This window comes from Caretta caretta, chromosome 6 (assembly GCF_965140235.1).
Source record: "Caretta caretta isolate rCarCar2 chromosome 6, rCarCar1.hap1, whole genome shotgun sequence".
Lineage (NCBI taxonomy): Eukaryota > Metazoa > Chordata > Testudines > Cheloniidae > Caretta > Caretta caretta.
The window spans coordinates 18,744,650-18,759,459 of NC_134211.1; the positions used below are offsets into that span (position 1 = coordinate 18,744,650).

Consider the following 14,810-nt stretch of genomic DNA (forward strand, 5'->3'; position numbering starts at 1 on the left):
GATGAACAAACTTCATTTGATCTAGTGGAGTTGAAATTTATGTTGTTTTTCACTAGTTCCAGGTTAAGTAAACAAAAGCCCAAGAAGGGGGTGTTTTTACATACTGTGTAGTGTCTGAGAGCAGGCTGAGGACACCCCCTGCTCACAAATTTTAGACTGCTTTAACCACCGCTGCTGTGCGCTGGGGAGACATACTTCATCCCACACTGTCCACCCAGATTCTTTTCTAGAATCCTCAGTGTGCATCACTGGATACTGCACGCAATGTTTTATCACTTTACTTTCATCCAGTTACACTTCCCCTATCCAATGAGTTTGCTAAAATTCTACCTAGAGTTCTTGCTTACCTCCTTACATGTCATTAACTATGTGTCATTGTCAGCTTCAGCAGTTCACTCTCTACTTCCTCCTCCAAAGTGATCAATGTATTAACTGGCCCTAGTCCCAGTGTTAGCACCAGTTTAATTTACTAGAGCTGATTTAATCTCATTCCAGTCTGAGAAGCAGCCATTGAGTATTGAATTTCCCCTCAGTACCACAAAAAGTTTTTAATCCATTCCAAAAATCTGCCTCTTGCCCTCTGGCAATTTAGTTTTCTTATCAATCTGATGAGGGATCCTATCGAAAGCTTTTGATAAAAAAATTTACTTTGGCTGAAGAAATAACCCTAATAAAAATTTCAAGCAGTGACATACATTTAGTCGGGCATTTCTCATATACTTTTCACAGCGATGAACGTAAGACTTGCAATCACTGAAAGCCAGTGAAAAAGATGTGGATTATGAAAGTCTTTCAGAATCATACAGCTATTTTATGATGCTCCAGAGGTTTTCTTCTCTCCCTCCTTCTCTCCGCGTCCCCTGTAGCTCATTTACTTACATCCTCTATAACAGCTGCTCAAGCACTCACTGCCAGCTGACAATGACAATGCTATATCACGGCCAGGGTACAGCTCATCATGTACGTAAACCAGGGTTGATACTGATCCTAATGATCTAGAAGTGGTTTCTAGTTTTTCTTTTCCATGTGTTTTCACCTGTGTCCATACAGGATTATTGAAGTAAATGCAGCTATGTTAAATTCAACATGTTTAGCTCAAGCAGGGGTGCTGGAACAGTTTTTATAGTGGGGGTGCTGTGAGCCATTGAACCACACTGTAAGCCCTGTACATGACGGAAACCCCTTCAAGTCAGGGGGTGTTGCAGTATCCCCCACAGCTCTATCTTCAGCACCCATGAGCTCAGGAGTGGATATTTGGGGTTCTGCAGCTCAGTACATTGTGAAAAAAAAGAGGCAGTAGAAAGTCAAAGTACTGCTGCTAGTTACATGGTTTCCTAAAACACATTTCTTCAAGATGTGCCAGGCGCTCGTGTCCTTGTTGTCCAAGCCCATGACATGTCTTACAACTTTTATTACTTAAATAAGCAGTGCTTGAGCGTGATCTAAGCACAGAAAAAGCATCTAAAACTTTCTTGAAGAAAAATAGATTTCTCATGTCCCCAAAACGCCAAACTACCAAAATAAAGCTTTACAAGTTTCATTCCAAAGTGTAGCTTTTCATGGAAAATTAAACAAGAAAATAAGAGCTTAATATGGAATTTCCTGGTTCATCAACAATAACGTCACAGCAGTGACTCTAAAGTTGTTAACATAAATGCCGTGATAGGTTTACCTTTTGCCACATACTTTTAATACAGAAATTCTAGAGGTATTAATTTATATTTAACCAAGATAGCATGGTCTATGTAAACGAACATGGGACAGGGAACTCAAACTCCTGGATTTTAATTCGGACTGCCATCAATGTGTTGTGTAGCATTGGGCAGTTCATTTAACCTCTCCAAGTCTCAGTGTCCTTATCTAAAACATGGAGATAATTCTGTCTACCTCATTTGGCTTTCTGAGTAATTGTTAACCTTTATAAGGCACTTTAGATGTAAAGATCTACACAAAGTGCTAAATACAGTATTAGCAGTTCCCTCCTTTCATCAGTTAGCCAGCTTGTCAATGTTAATGTAAAGATTTAATAAGCCTTAACTGCAGAAAAGCTTTTGAAGTTCTAATAAATTCTCATAGGAAAATACATGTAAATGTTGGGAGGTTAATTCTATAGAATGTTTAGCTAACCGTACAGCATCATTACAACAACCAAGAATGCAGGTCGTAAAGGTGTATTTTAGTTTGAATTCTGAACTAGCAGTGCCAGTCTGTGGCTGGAATTTGCCTTGGATGGGGACAAGGTTGTGGAATTATGCAACAGAATTAGGTGCGCAGACTCTCAGATTAGGGGCCAATTAAACTGGACCAAAGGCAAAAAGATTCAGTTGCCCTAATCTGGAGAAATAAAGAGATTGAGACTGTCTCTTTGCTCTGGTAGAAGACATGGGTAATTTAATACCCGCAACAGAAGAAAGAGATGATTTTAATCTCTCTGGTATAGGATTTTAGTCAGAAAAATAGAAAGTTTGTTCTTTTACTTTCCCTGAATTTATAATTTTTAAAGTGCAGTTTCTTTGTTACCCTATGGGAAATGTTTTAGAAAGACTGGTTCATTTTTTATTAATGTATTATTACTTTAAAGGTTTACCTCACAATTTTGTTAATCTTGCAAATAAAGTTTATGCATGTTTAATTTCATCATCATGTGCATTTTACTTTACTACTCTCCAAAATATTAATTAGCACACACTAGAATGGTGGTAAGAAATTTAAGTCTAATTCAACCACTTCTAAAATGCATTAAATAGCTTGGAGAAAAAAAATCCATGAGTTAACCCTTAGCTGTAAGCCTGTCATGCAAGAAGAATAAAGGTAAGTTTGGAGGCAACAAACTCCAGTTTTTAATTAAACCCTCTAAAAGAACAAACTACCAAATTCCCTTACAGGGTGCTCACAGTTCTGTACAAAACACCATGATGTGTGTTTCTTTGAATAGAACAGCAGATTACCTAGCATGTTTGATGATTCAATCATACTTGTGTCTAGGTCAGTCCAATATAGTCTTTGGTCTGCATAGTCAATAGTTAAATCATTGGCACGTCCCACTTTATCAACCAAAGTGATGCTGTTTGTCCCATCCATATATGCCCGAACGATCCTTGGTTTACCTCCCCACTCTGTCCAGTACATATACCTGCAATCAAAAACAGAAGAAAAACAGGCACCAGTTTATGATATGGATTCAAATCCAGCTTCGGTACCCAGGGCCCCCGAGACTTTAGCTGCTATGCTAACTGGTATGCTATCAATCAATAAAATTAAATACATAAATATTTATTTTATTGAGTTCAAGTTAAGCATGTGTGCTTTGATGGATAGGGCCACAGTGCTTAGCACAGGACTGTGCAAGATCAAGCCCAGTACTTCTTAAGTCTGCTACTATTCCTACCACTGCATGCCTCCTTTTGACTAATTGCTTAATTCTTTCAGATGAGAGAGAAAACGAGGGCCCTGACCACCTGTGGTGCTGAAAGGCACTGTGGAATTTTCAGATCAGTAAGGGTATTAAGCTTGGTGTCCTAATCAGATTCAGGTGTTGCAACTTAACTAGATTCCTCAGCAGTTACAACTGAATAGAAGTAAATGCCACTTTACTTCTGGCCTTTGGTATGAATGTCTTTGACATCTGAATTCCACCCCATAAGTACTCAGATTTCAGTGGTCGATGAAGTGAACTCAACATGTTTTAAAACAGGGATGTGTTACACAATACACCCCCTGATTTTTCTAATTTACAGTTGACTCTCACTTATTGCAAATTAGAATATCCCATGTACCTGTATGCAGCCAATTAGTTAAATTTTGCTTTTTGAAACAATAAAGACAGAAAAAGTTAATTTACAGGGATTTTAAATTTTGCTTTATAGCCCCATCCATTTCCCAGAGGTACTATGGTGATTATAGCCATTAATGGCTATAAAGTTCTTTGAGATTCCCTGATGAAATGGTGCTAGAGAAATACAAAGTATGCTGTAAAAGTATGTGTTATTAATTATTGTTACACTCAAACAATAAATAATGCTCCTTACCCTTTAGTAGGATCAAGGGCCAAAGACCTGGGGTTATCCAAATCCTTCCACACAAGAACCTGTCTGTACTGTCCATCCAGGCGCGCTACTTCAATTCGATTGGTTCCAGTATCTGCCCAGTAAAGGTTCTTTCCCATCCAGTCTACTGCCATTCCCTCAGGATAGTCTAACCCAAACTCAATCACATGCTCAACAGAGCTTCCATTCATGAATGCCCGGCTTATGGTCTGGAAAACAACCGTGTGAAAAATATTACTGTACCTTATGGACACACATCAAATTAGGGGATCAAAATTCTCTGAGGGTTATTGTTCAACAAAAATTCAAATGTAAATCCCCAAGCATTAAATGTTGAAAGTATTTGCAATTCATATTTATATAATCTATACTGATAATGGAAACACATTAATTCATAAGATAAAGAAGGCCTGAATTTTCAGAAATGATGAGTGATTTTGGGTGCCCCCTTTGAGATGCATAAAGGGAGGTGATTTTCAGAAAGTGCTGAGCATGCACCCTCTCAGTATCAGGTCCCTTCAAAAGGTCTCAAGATAGGCACCTGGATATTGATCCTCCCACCACGCATACCTGTTCACTTTTAAAATTTTGGCCCTAATTCTTTTCTCTGTTTATTCTTTGCAATGTTTTCAACCTATATAGGAAAGTATCTTCCTTTGGAGAAAGGGGAATTAGCTGATTGGTTTTCTTGTATTAGTCAAAGCTTGTCTCAGCATTAATGAGGAGTGTGAGTTTGCTGGTTCTACCTAAATTTCAGTTACATACACTTAACAGAGCTGGCCATGCAGCAAGGAATATGTACATAGCACACAAGAAACCAGTGAGAACAATGTGCATGTAAAACAGCCACCACACAGTATCTAGTGATATCGTCTGGAGCCAGAATACAATTTTTGCTCTCCATCTTGGGACATAATCCATTCTGAGTAGCTACTTTACACAGCTGACATCTACTTCACTATCCAATTTTTCATGACAACTTGAAAAAGCTAATGAATTAAACTGGGAGATAGGAGAACTCAAGGGAATGATTTTCATTTCAAGGTGAGAGAGTAGATGTGCACGCTAGTGAGAGGATGAAGGAAAGATGTTGCCTTCTAGTGATTGACCTATAAAAAGGATCGCAGTAGAACATTCTACTAACAGCTAAGGGACCTCTAGTTCCATTTCCCCGGGTTCATTGTGATTTATTTAGTAATTGTGTGTGTGGTCTGGAGCACATGAATTTATTACACTGGCACAGTTCCTCGTGGAAAGATGTCCACCTCACAAAACCCACTACCAGCATTGAACAGACACCTGAGTTAGTCTCAGTAGGGAGGCTGTGGAAACTGAACTCGCCCCATGATCCCTGCCCTGTTACGGCTGAAGCACTCTGGCAGAAGAGCTTCCATAGTTTCTGGTGTACCTGTTAAGAAGCTAAACAGGGGAGTTCATTTTCCAGTGATATCAATCTGACATTTTCCACCACTGCTAAATTCATGTAAAAGAAAATTAAACAACAGTGATGGATGATACAACACTCTCCTTTGCCTACACCGGGATATAAACGAGAAATGTCACATATCAAATTTCAAACTGCTGCCAAAACACACTGATGACATATATTTTAGAATGAAAACTTTGCAAGCTCCCTCACTGAAACGCAGCAAGTGGGAGCCACAGCTAAGGATAAGAGACCCAAGGTTTACTTGCCAAATTTTAATACTTTTACTAGATTGGATTCCAAATCAAAATGGGAGGGGGGAAAGGGGGGAATAGGAGGTTAGCAAGTTTAGTAGAGTGCCAACCTAGGCATTCAAATTACCATGATATGTGGCATGCAGAAAGCATGTCTGAAACAGATTAATTTATGGATTCAATGCATGTGGCACCCAAGATTTAGACATCCAATATAATATGTGCTATATTATATAACAAACAGATCTTTGTCAGATTAAAGGCACTATACTGTGGCTTCATATTCAGGGAATTCAAATGTTAATAATACCTTTAAGCTAATATCAGTCCAATAGATTCTATTATCAGACACATCAAAATCCAGAGCAGATGCCTCTTTGACACCAGTAAGAGGAATAGCTACATCATTATTGTTGGTTTCAAGGGAAATCCTATGAATTGCTGCTCTGCTGGTGAAAACAAGAAAGGCTTCAGGAATGATGCAGGTCTTCATGTCGCTCAGCAACTCCAGTCCTATGGGACAAGCACATCTGGTCTCCAGAGGTGTGAAGAAACACAGATGGCTACAGCCTCCATTATTCTCAGCACAAGGATTGGTTCCTGAAAAGGAGACATTGGTCCATTAAAGATAAAACTGTCTGGGATGGAATGACAGGCAATGCATTTACAGACTTATGAGATAACGTATTGCTGTGAATGTCAACAGGGGGTCCAAAAATCAACTCAGATCTTTTCCTCTCAACCCAAGGATTTAAAGGCTAGTATTAGTCTTCTTATAATATTGATAACTTCTCCAAATATTTTCTTCTGTTTTTCTCCACAGATTTCATTCCTGTACTAAAAAACAGACAGTTGTGTTTGTTTTGTCTGTTTATTTCTGGCCAGGCAACGGATCTTCATCTCAGTTGAATTTTTAAATGTGCTTGAGTTCAATGACATGCACTGGTGAGAACAGAGCTCAGTTAACTGCAGCTCCTTTTCTCAGCTGTTAAATCCAATCAACTGCTGAGATTCATCATTAAGCATAATTCCAGTAAGATCATCAAGTAAGTGATGGTCAAGGTCAGGTAAGTTGGTCAAGTAAACCAGAGTGCCTATGAACAAATGCTGATGGGTCGGCAGGAGGTGGGGTGGGGACAGAGATGGGAGTGGAGAACAAAATGAATGCCCCTCTTCACCAGTTGCAAACAGAGATACAGCCATTTTAAAAACGCTGCTATTATGGTTAAGTCTCAAAAGTCAGTCCAGTCCAAGTTTAGTTTTCTTTTATAGGGGACAAAGATTCCAGACCTGACCCTCAGCTGGTGTACATCAGCCTAGCTCCACTGAATTCAGTGAAGCTATGTTGATTCACACCAGCAGATGATCTGGCTCTCCATCATGTACAAATATTTTCTGTTACGGTTATTTTGTGTGGCTTCATTGCAGAACTTTGCACCCTTCCAGGTGCAATTTAAAGTGAGTGACCTTGATAAATAAGCTAGTATGATGATTTTTTTAAAGATGTATGTAACCAAAGTAAATATTCAGGGGCAAACTAGAGTGATACTGTAAAATGACCACAAAAATATTTCTATAAATCTATTATCTTTATGCATGCACTCATGGGCTTGGGTAGTTTAGCATGAAATTTAATTTGCAGTATCTGTCTGATACTGGAGTGTTATGGTATTTGCTGCATTAGGGAATTACCCATTTCACAGCATATCATGTTACAAAATGAGAGCGACATTATGGTACCCACCTGATTCACAGAAAGTATGGAGATCTGTACATGAGAAGGCACGATACTGCTATATGCTGAGCATCTCCTGAAAGGTGCTCAGTACCCTTGACCACTACAGTAGTATCTGAAGGCCTCCTCACTCAGCTTAGAGTTCCACTGTGCCAGACAGCGTATACATGTGTGGAGTGAATGAGTTGCTGCCACTAAGAGCTAATGAAGTCAGTAAGAGTTCAGGCTGCTTGGCAACTCACAGGACATGCTCAGCACCTTGCAGGTTTCAAAGCCACCACTCTAGGGCCTGAAACCAGTTCCTACACAAACCAGTTCCTACTATTCCTACACTGAAGCTCTTCTAAGATGAACTGAGAGTGGGATCAGGGTAGAGATCCCAGCTGCTGTTAAATGTGGCATTGTTCAATTTCTTTTTTAGTGCCATGCTTGGGTCTAGATTTAAGTGCCTCTCTGAGTTCAGGTGGCCTTGTTCTGACTGCAAGCCACAGAACAAGTTCCTTAGTTATTCTCCAGCTGAACCCAGTACAGAATATTGTCCTATCTTGGGGGACTCAGTCTGAAATTCATCAGATGTTTGTGCTGGAAAAACAGGGTGACTTTGGGGAAAAAAAGTATGTCCCCCAAAGGAAACAGGGTTTTAAATTTAGTGTGCTCCCAAAAGTGATCTTCACAGTGATCTCACAAGCCCACAACTTTTTCTCTGCCTCCCCAAGCAAGAGAATCCCACAGGACCACTGGAGTCCTGGCTGGGCCTTTCCTCTGCCCTTTCTCAGCAATTGGCAGGTGGCTCATCCTCTCTTCTGGGGCTCAGAGGTCACAAGGACTAGTGTGTACATCCTGCTTTCCCAGTTCTCAGGCCGTATGAGATAAACTGCCTACTTGCAAGATTCCCACCTCTTATTCTGCCTCACAGGTCTGCTGCACAGAGCAGCTTTGTGCCTTTCTAGTCGTATGTACAGATTACAGTGGATAAAGGCAGTTAACAGTGTGACAGACACTTGTACACAGTCTGTCACAGACACGGACGGGAAGCAAGAGGGGACCCAGTGGAAGAGATCCTACTGTGACCAGAGGGGACAGTAAGGGACATGTACAGGGGATGCCAAGCTGTATAGGGGTGCAGGTGTAAGAATTGGGGAAGACAGGAGCTTAGCGAGGGAAAACTGGTAGGGGCTTAGTGGTAGTACTTGATTTGGCTCTCCTCACCAGCTCCCCGCCCCCACTAGCAAGAGTATATGAGCGAGCAGACAATTCCTCCTCCGACAGGTATGGAAATTAAATCCCTGCCGCAGACCACAACACGCGACAGAAGCTCTGCAAAGGATTTATGTTTACTGCCACCACGAGGTTAGGAAGACACAGCAGCAGGGACTACAGCATTTTGAGGAATTCTGCATACAAGCCGAGGAAATCACGCACGCCTTGTCATGTCACTCCCAGCTTCTGGCAGGATATGCCCTCGGTTGACCATTACAGAGAAAAAAGCATGGAAAAGATGTTTAACAGATGTCCGTCACTTCACTGAACTGCTGTAATAGGCTACAAAACTTTGCCTCCTCACTGACACAGGGGATGAATAGTTGCCTATTGTTTAAGAATAGTAGAGCAAGAAAACTGCTTCCATTTTGCTTATTGCATTAATCTGCAATTTCAGAAGGAATTACTGGGTGTATTTTCATACATGGTAGTTTTTTGATGGCAATTGTCACGAAAGCAGACTGTTCTCGTGATACTTTCACTGCGCTAGCTTAGCAAAAAATGGTAGTTTCCCTTTAAACAGCATTAGAATATGATTATTCCTGTCAAAAGGGGTGAAGGTTATTGTTTAACAAAAGCAAAACCCTCCGGAAAGTATCTCAATTCCATTTCACGTTGCTCATGCTTACCGAACACTTTGGTCACACTTGCTGCTTTGAGGCCCATTAGGTCTGGCAACTGATCTATGATGATATCCCTGCTTGCTCTTATTTTGTGAACTCTTTCAATGCTTCGTCTCTGCCAGTCTGTCCAGTAGATGTAGTCCCCCAGCAAAGTAAACCCAAATATATGAGGAAGTTTATCTTCTAGTAGAGTTTTTCTCATTGTTCCATCAACATTTATTACCTGTGGGGCAGATAAGAGGAGAGGAAAAACCATTACTTCTAACAGAGTAGTTGTAGTTGAAACAAATCTGATCATACTTTGACTTGAAGGTGTTTTTGCCACTCCAGCAAGCCTATCTAGAGACCACCTCCCTCTGGAAACAAAAAACTCATGCTCTGTATGAATGTATTTAGGAAATGGTGTAACACAAATGAAGTGCTAGCATCTCTAGACAAAGAAGGAACAACACTTCTACCGCATAACATTTAAGGTGAGGAGGCAGCCATGCAGTCTACGTCTGCTATGTTACCTATACACAGAGCTTGTCAGAAAATGGATTTCCATTCTGCAAACACTTTTGTGATTTCAAAAAAATGAACAAAAATTCATCCCAAATTGGGAAGAAAAGCCAAAATTCCATTATTTTTCTTAACTCAAATTCTGAAAAAAATTCATTTTGGGTCAATTGGAACATTTTATTTAGATAAATTTGAATTGTTTCATTTATTATATATATATATATAGTAAATTTAAAAAACAAAAGTAATTTCAAACTGAAAATTGAAACTTTCCATTCTGAAAGTATCCAAATGGGATGTTTCAACATTTTTGAATTTTTCCCCCATTTTTTTCTAAACAAAATCTCTCAGAAATGTACACAACTTGGTGAAAAATTCCAGTCTCACTGAAACGGCATTATTGGTCAGAAAATCATTGTGACAAACATTTTTTGACAAATCCCAATTTAAAAATAAAAAGTAAATGGATTTAGTTCAAAGAGCAAATTTCAGATTGACAAGCCTGAAAGTAGTCATTTTCCATTTACCCTCTGAACTGACACAGTATAAGCAATGTAAATCCCATGAATGTCACTCCTGGTCTGAAGTAGCCACCCCCAGTGTAATTCATTCTTTATATCCATTCAGTGTGTATTCCATTATTTCATAGCTATGGAATCTTGCTTAAAAATGTAAGCTTTCACCGTGAAAATAATTGTTTCTAGCTCTTACGGTTGTGAAGATAATCTTTGAGATGTGAAATGAGTGTGAACCGATGAAGAATTGTCTTCCTAAAATGACAGGTTGAAATCAGAGGTGTGAGATGCCCAGGCACCCAACAATGAACATTTAAGTGTCAACACTTAACTATTTCACTGCTGAGTGTTTTAGCGCAAACCACCAGTTATGATTAACGTGTTTGTCCAGATTTGCCAGATGGTTGTTGTAAAGGGTTGTTGGGGAAATTAGGAGTTCTTGCGCGCACATACATACACACACACTCCCAACAGCCCCAACCTAAAGCCACATCCACCTGCTCCACAAAATGGAAAAACAGAGGAAAATTTCAACCATCTCCTGTGTGATCAAACTGCCTCCTATACCTTCCCAGGAATCAAAAGCCCTAGCTATCCCTTTGTATGCAGTTGTCAAAGCCTCCAGTTTCCACCTCCTCCCCAACGATTATTATAATGTAGCTATACATTTTGTAAAATAATTCTCTTACCTTGAAAATTTAGTGTGTGGGTGGCATAAAATAAGCTTGGTGGTTGTAATATGAAACTAACACATGGAACACTCTCCTGGCTTCTATATATTTTCCAGCGTCATTCAATAAAAAGCCTCCATCATTAAATTTAAGTTGTTGCAAAATATCTAGTCTGCCAGAGAAACCACAGAAAACCTTGCCACAGAACTCAGGCCCAGCTTGCTGCAGAGTACAGAAGACCCTATATATGTGGCCATTCTACTGCCAATAGATGGTGGTAATGAGTACCTGTGAAACTGTGATCAAGAAGGGACAGACTCATTATCCATACCCTGGGCCATTCAGTTTCTTTTATTTTCAGTATTTCTGAGCTCTACCTAGGTAACTACATGGTCCGTATCACGGTAGCATTTGAGCACCACACAATCATTAGATTTTATTCTCAAGAACACCCCTGTGTGGGAGGAAACTATCCCCATTTTACAGGTGGGGAGGTGAGACATGGCGTAGATTAAGTGATTTGCCCTAGGTTACACAGGAAGGCTGTGGTTGAGCTAGAAGTTTAACTCAGGTCTGCTGAGTCCCAGTCCGGTGCCTTATCCACTTGACTATCCTTCCTATACCAGATGGTCCTTTATCTTCTTAAAGTTATTCTATACAGAAGCTCCTTTTTACTATTATTTGGAGATTCTTTCAGCACTAGGATACTAAAATTGTAAAGCATGTGGAGGTAACCATTCTTTGTTTAATGATGCTTCCATTTTCTTGTGACTCAAAGAAAGATTGCCAAGGTAGATTCAAAACGATTCACTATAATCATTTGGCATCCATAACATGCTAACACCCATTGTTGTTCCATTAAATGCCTGATTATATATTGGAGAGCCACAAGGCACCCATAAATTCTATAAGAAGTTTCAATGTAGACAGCCTGAAAACAATTAGATGACTAGCTTGAATGCTGTGTGAATACAGTGTAGACACACGTAGACAAGCTTGTGACAGGTTGACTCACAACTGTCAGGCTCCCATTAAGTTAGAACCTTGAAATTTAGTGTACTCATTCTTGATGGGATTCTGAATATAGGGGGGAAAGCTCTCAGATTTAAAACTTGACATTTCTGTCACAGCTCTGCAAAAGACATCCACAAATTTACAAATGTTATATGCATTTCTTTCATGGCGAAGATATGTTGGGCATGAGGCTTCCAGTTTGGAGATATGAAGGTGTCCTCTGGTCACCAGTTCCAGTTAATGGATTGTAACCAAGAACATTCTTAAAGGCTAGGAAATGCATGGTCTCATCCAGCCAAAGGGTAGAGAGCTGACAACTACTGTCCATATATCTGTACCATATATAGAAATCCTGCTATAATGCATTGACTCCACCTTGCAGATTATGGTAGGATTTAAGCATTTTTTAAGACTGTATGTGAATTTTAAGGCTACCTAACAGCTAACATTAACTTAAATAGAGTGCAGTGTGTATTTACTGCTTACTGTATTAAATAGTAAGGCAAAGCAATAGACTCCTAAAATCTGTCACACAACCCTAAATGTGTAGCACCAACAGGAAATCACAGTGTTCTGCTGAAAAATTAATAGCATAAGCTCTACATAAGGGAGCCAATTATTGCCCATCTCATCTTTCTGTTTTCTTGAAACAGGTAAGAATTTAAACACTTTTTGAAATTACATTTTTAAAAGCAGAAAGGGAAAAGTATAGAAAAAACAGGAAGCGCAGACAAGTGGTGCACAGGTATCGTTTTGAAGCATGGAGCTAATCCACTTGTGAGACACCCTGGAGCTATGCAAGAGAGGTAAATCAATGGACTCCTTTCAGATGAAAGTCTCCTGCTTGAGACAGCTAAAAATAACTACAATTTCTTAAACCAGGAAGTTTTGTATTAACCATAACTTCCAAGCTACATGAGGTAGCAGAGATTTAAGATTAATGTCTTTATTTGGTTAAGCTAAATACTGAACATTTCTTTAAAAAAAAAACCCAAAAAACAACACACACCAACGTTGATGTCTGCAGTTTAAAGCCAAATGGTTCTGCAATTATCTCCATTACATCATGTTCAGGCAAACCTCAAATACTCATTTATTTAAATGAGCATCCATCCCACAGGCAATACTCTGGGCCAAATGCCTTGGGTTCAAAAGTTCACTGTGCATACTCAGGTGCTGAAGCCAAGCTGGATGCCATATTAAGTAAATGAGATACAAATTCTCTTTACAAACAGGACAGTACAGTAGAAGGACTTTCAAACTAGCATATCTCAAAACACTTTACAAAGATGAATGGCAAAATATCATTTAAGTACTGAAGTTGGCTAGAACGCACTAGGCTAGGACTGGACACAGCAGGGAGGGAAAATATATGTATTTTTATATTCACATACATGTCTACATAGTCGTAACTTACAAAGCCACCATTAAAATTAGAGAAAGAAAACCTGGTAGGCAATCAAGTTCCTCCCTGCTACAATATGCAATACATGACACATAATGGAGTGGAGCTTAGAATTGTGATGTTGGTCAGACTGCAACAAGGAATAAGTCTTATACCAGGGCTAGAATGGAAATGGAGACAGTTCTTTCTTCTTTGCATCATAACTTCTGCAAAATCATCAACAGAAGAAACAATCCAGGCAGACTGCCAAGTGAATCCAAGCAGCCTTCATTTGGAAGCAGGAGATTATTTTGGCTTTGAGGCGTTGTCTACTTGGTGGGCAATATGACTAGTTTCAAACCAGTACAGCCCTAATGGAGACAGCTGATCCATGTCAATAGGTGGGGGGTGGTGGTGGTGAACAAGCAGTTTGGCCTCCTCTGCTTGATTTTTGAGCCAGTTGTACTCACTGAGGTTCTAAATTTATTTGGCAGAACTTACTGGTAGTTGGATTCTAGCCCTTCATAGCTGGTAAAGTCCAGCATGGAGATATCAGGTCCTTTGCCGATTAGACCCACGCTCAAGAAATCACATCTCGATCCTGACAGTCTCACCAACTATTTCCCAGCCTCCAATCTTCTTTTCTTGCATGAGATTATTGAGAAGATTGTGAACAGGGCTGAACCGCTGGGGCTAGCTGGCTGAGGCTAAACCCAGGGAAGACTAAGGTTTGCAATGTAGGGGTTTTTCTGGGCCTGCTTCCAGATGCTCAGGTAGTAGCTGTGGTAAATTCCATCCGCTCCTGACAATGAGTGTACAAACTTTTATCTTGATGTATTTCTTGCTACAGTGACCCAGGCCTTTATCACATCAAGAACCGACTACTGCAATGTGCTCTATATGGGGTTACATCCTAAATCTATGTGGAATATGAGGCGCTGATTTCAAGTGTATCAGGATGACATGGGAAGGGAGGTCATCTCAGGAAACCAGCTCCCACATTATTTCAGCTCTTTATAAGATAAAATCAACACCCTAACTTCCCCAAAAACTTATCTATAATACTCATACGGCCCCCATTCCTTTTATATCTGAGCATCTTACAGTCTTTGATGTGGTTATCCTCACAATACCCCACCAAGGGAGAGCTGTACTATAACCTGAGGCATAGAAAGACTAAGTGACAAGAAGATTTTGGTGCAGCAGAGAATTGAACCCAGGTGTCTTATATGCCAGAGTAGTGCCCTAAACACTAGACCATTCTTCCGTTATTGGTAGCTAGTGCAGATCTCAGATTATTGATGGTGTCATGTTCTCTGTGTGTATTCCTCTGTTTTATATAGCTACATATATAGTATCTGTGCTGAGGAAGGCCACAGAA

The 14,810-nt window shown here is 39.9% G+C and overlaps 1 protein-coding gene across 2 annotated transcripts in view; it reads right to left on the bottom strand.

Moving 5' to 3' along the window:
- Positions 1–14,810, bottom strand: part of LRP5 (LDL receptor related protein 5) — a 250,104-nt gene that overhangs the window by 48,223 nt on the left and 187,071 nt on the right. For both annotated transcript variants that reach the window (XM_048852536.2, XM_048852537.2), the window contains exons 8-11: positions 9,351–9,567; positions 6,037–6,326; positions 4,029–4,255; positions 2,949–3,133 (exon numbers count right to left, since the gene is read on the bottom strand). In XM_048852536.2, coding sequence (XP_048708493.1) covers positions 2,949–3,133; positions 4,029–4,255; positions 6,037–6,326; positions 9,351–9,567 — 919 coding nt within the window. The remainder of the gene's footprint in view (positions 1–2,948; positions 3,134–4,028; positions 4,256–6,036; positions 6,327–9,350; positions 9,568–14,810) is intronic.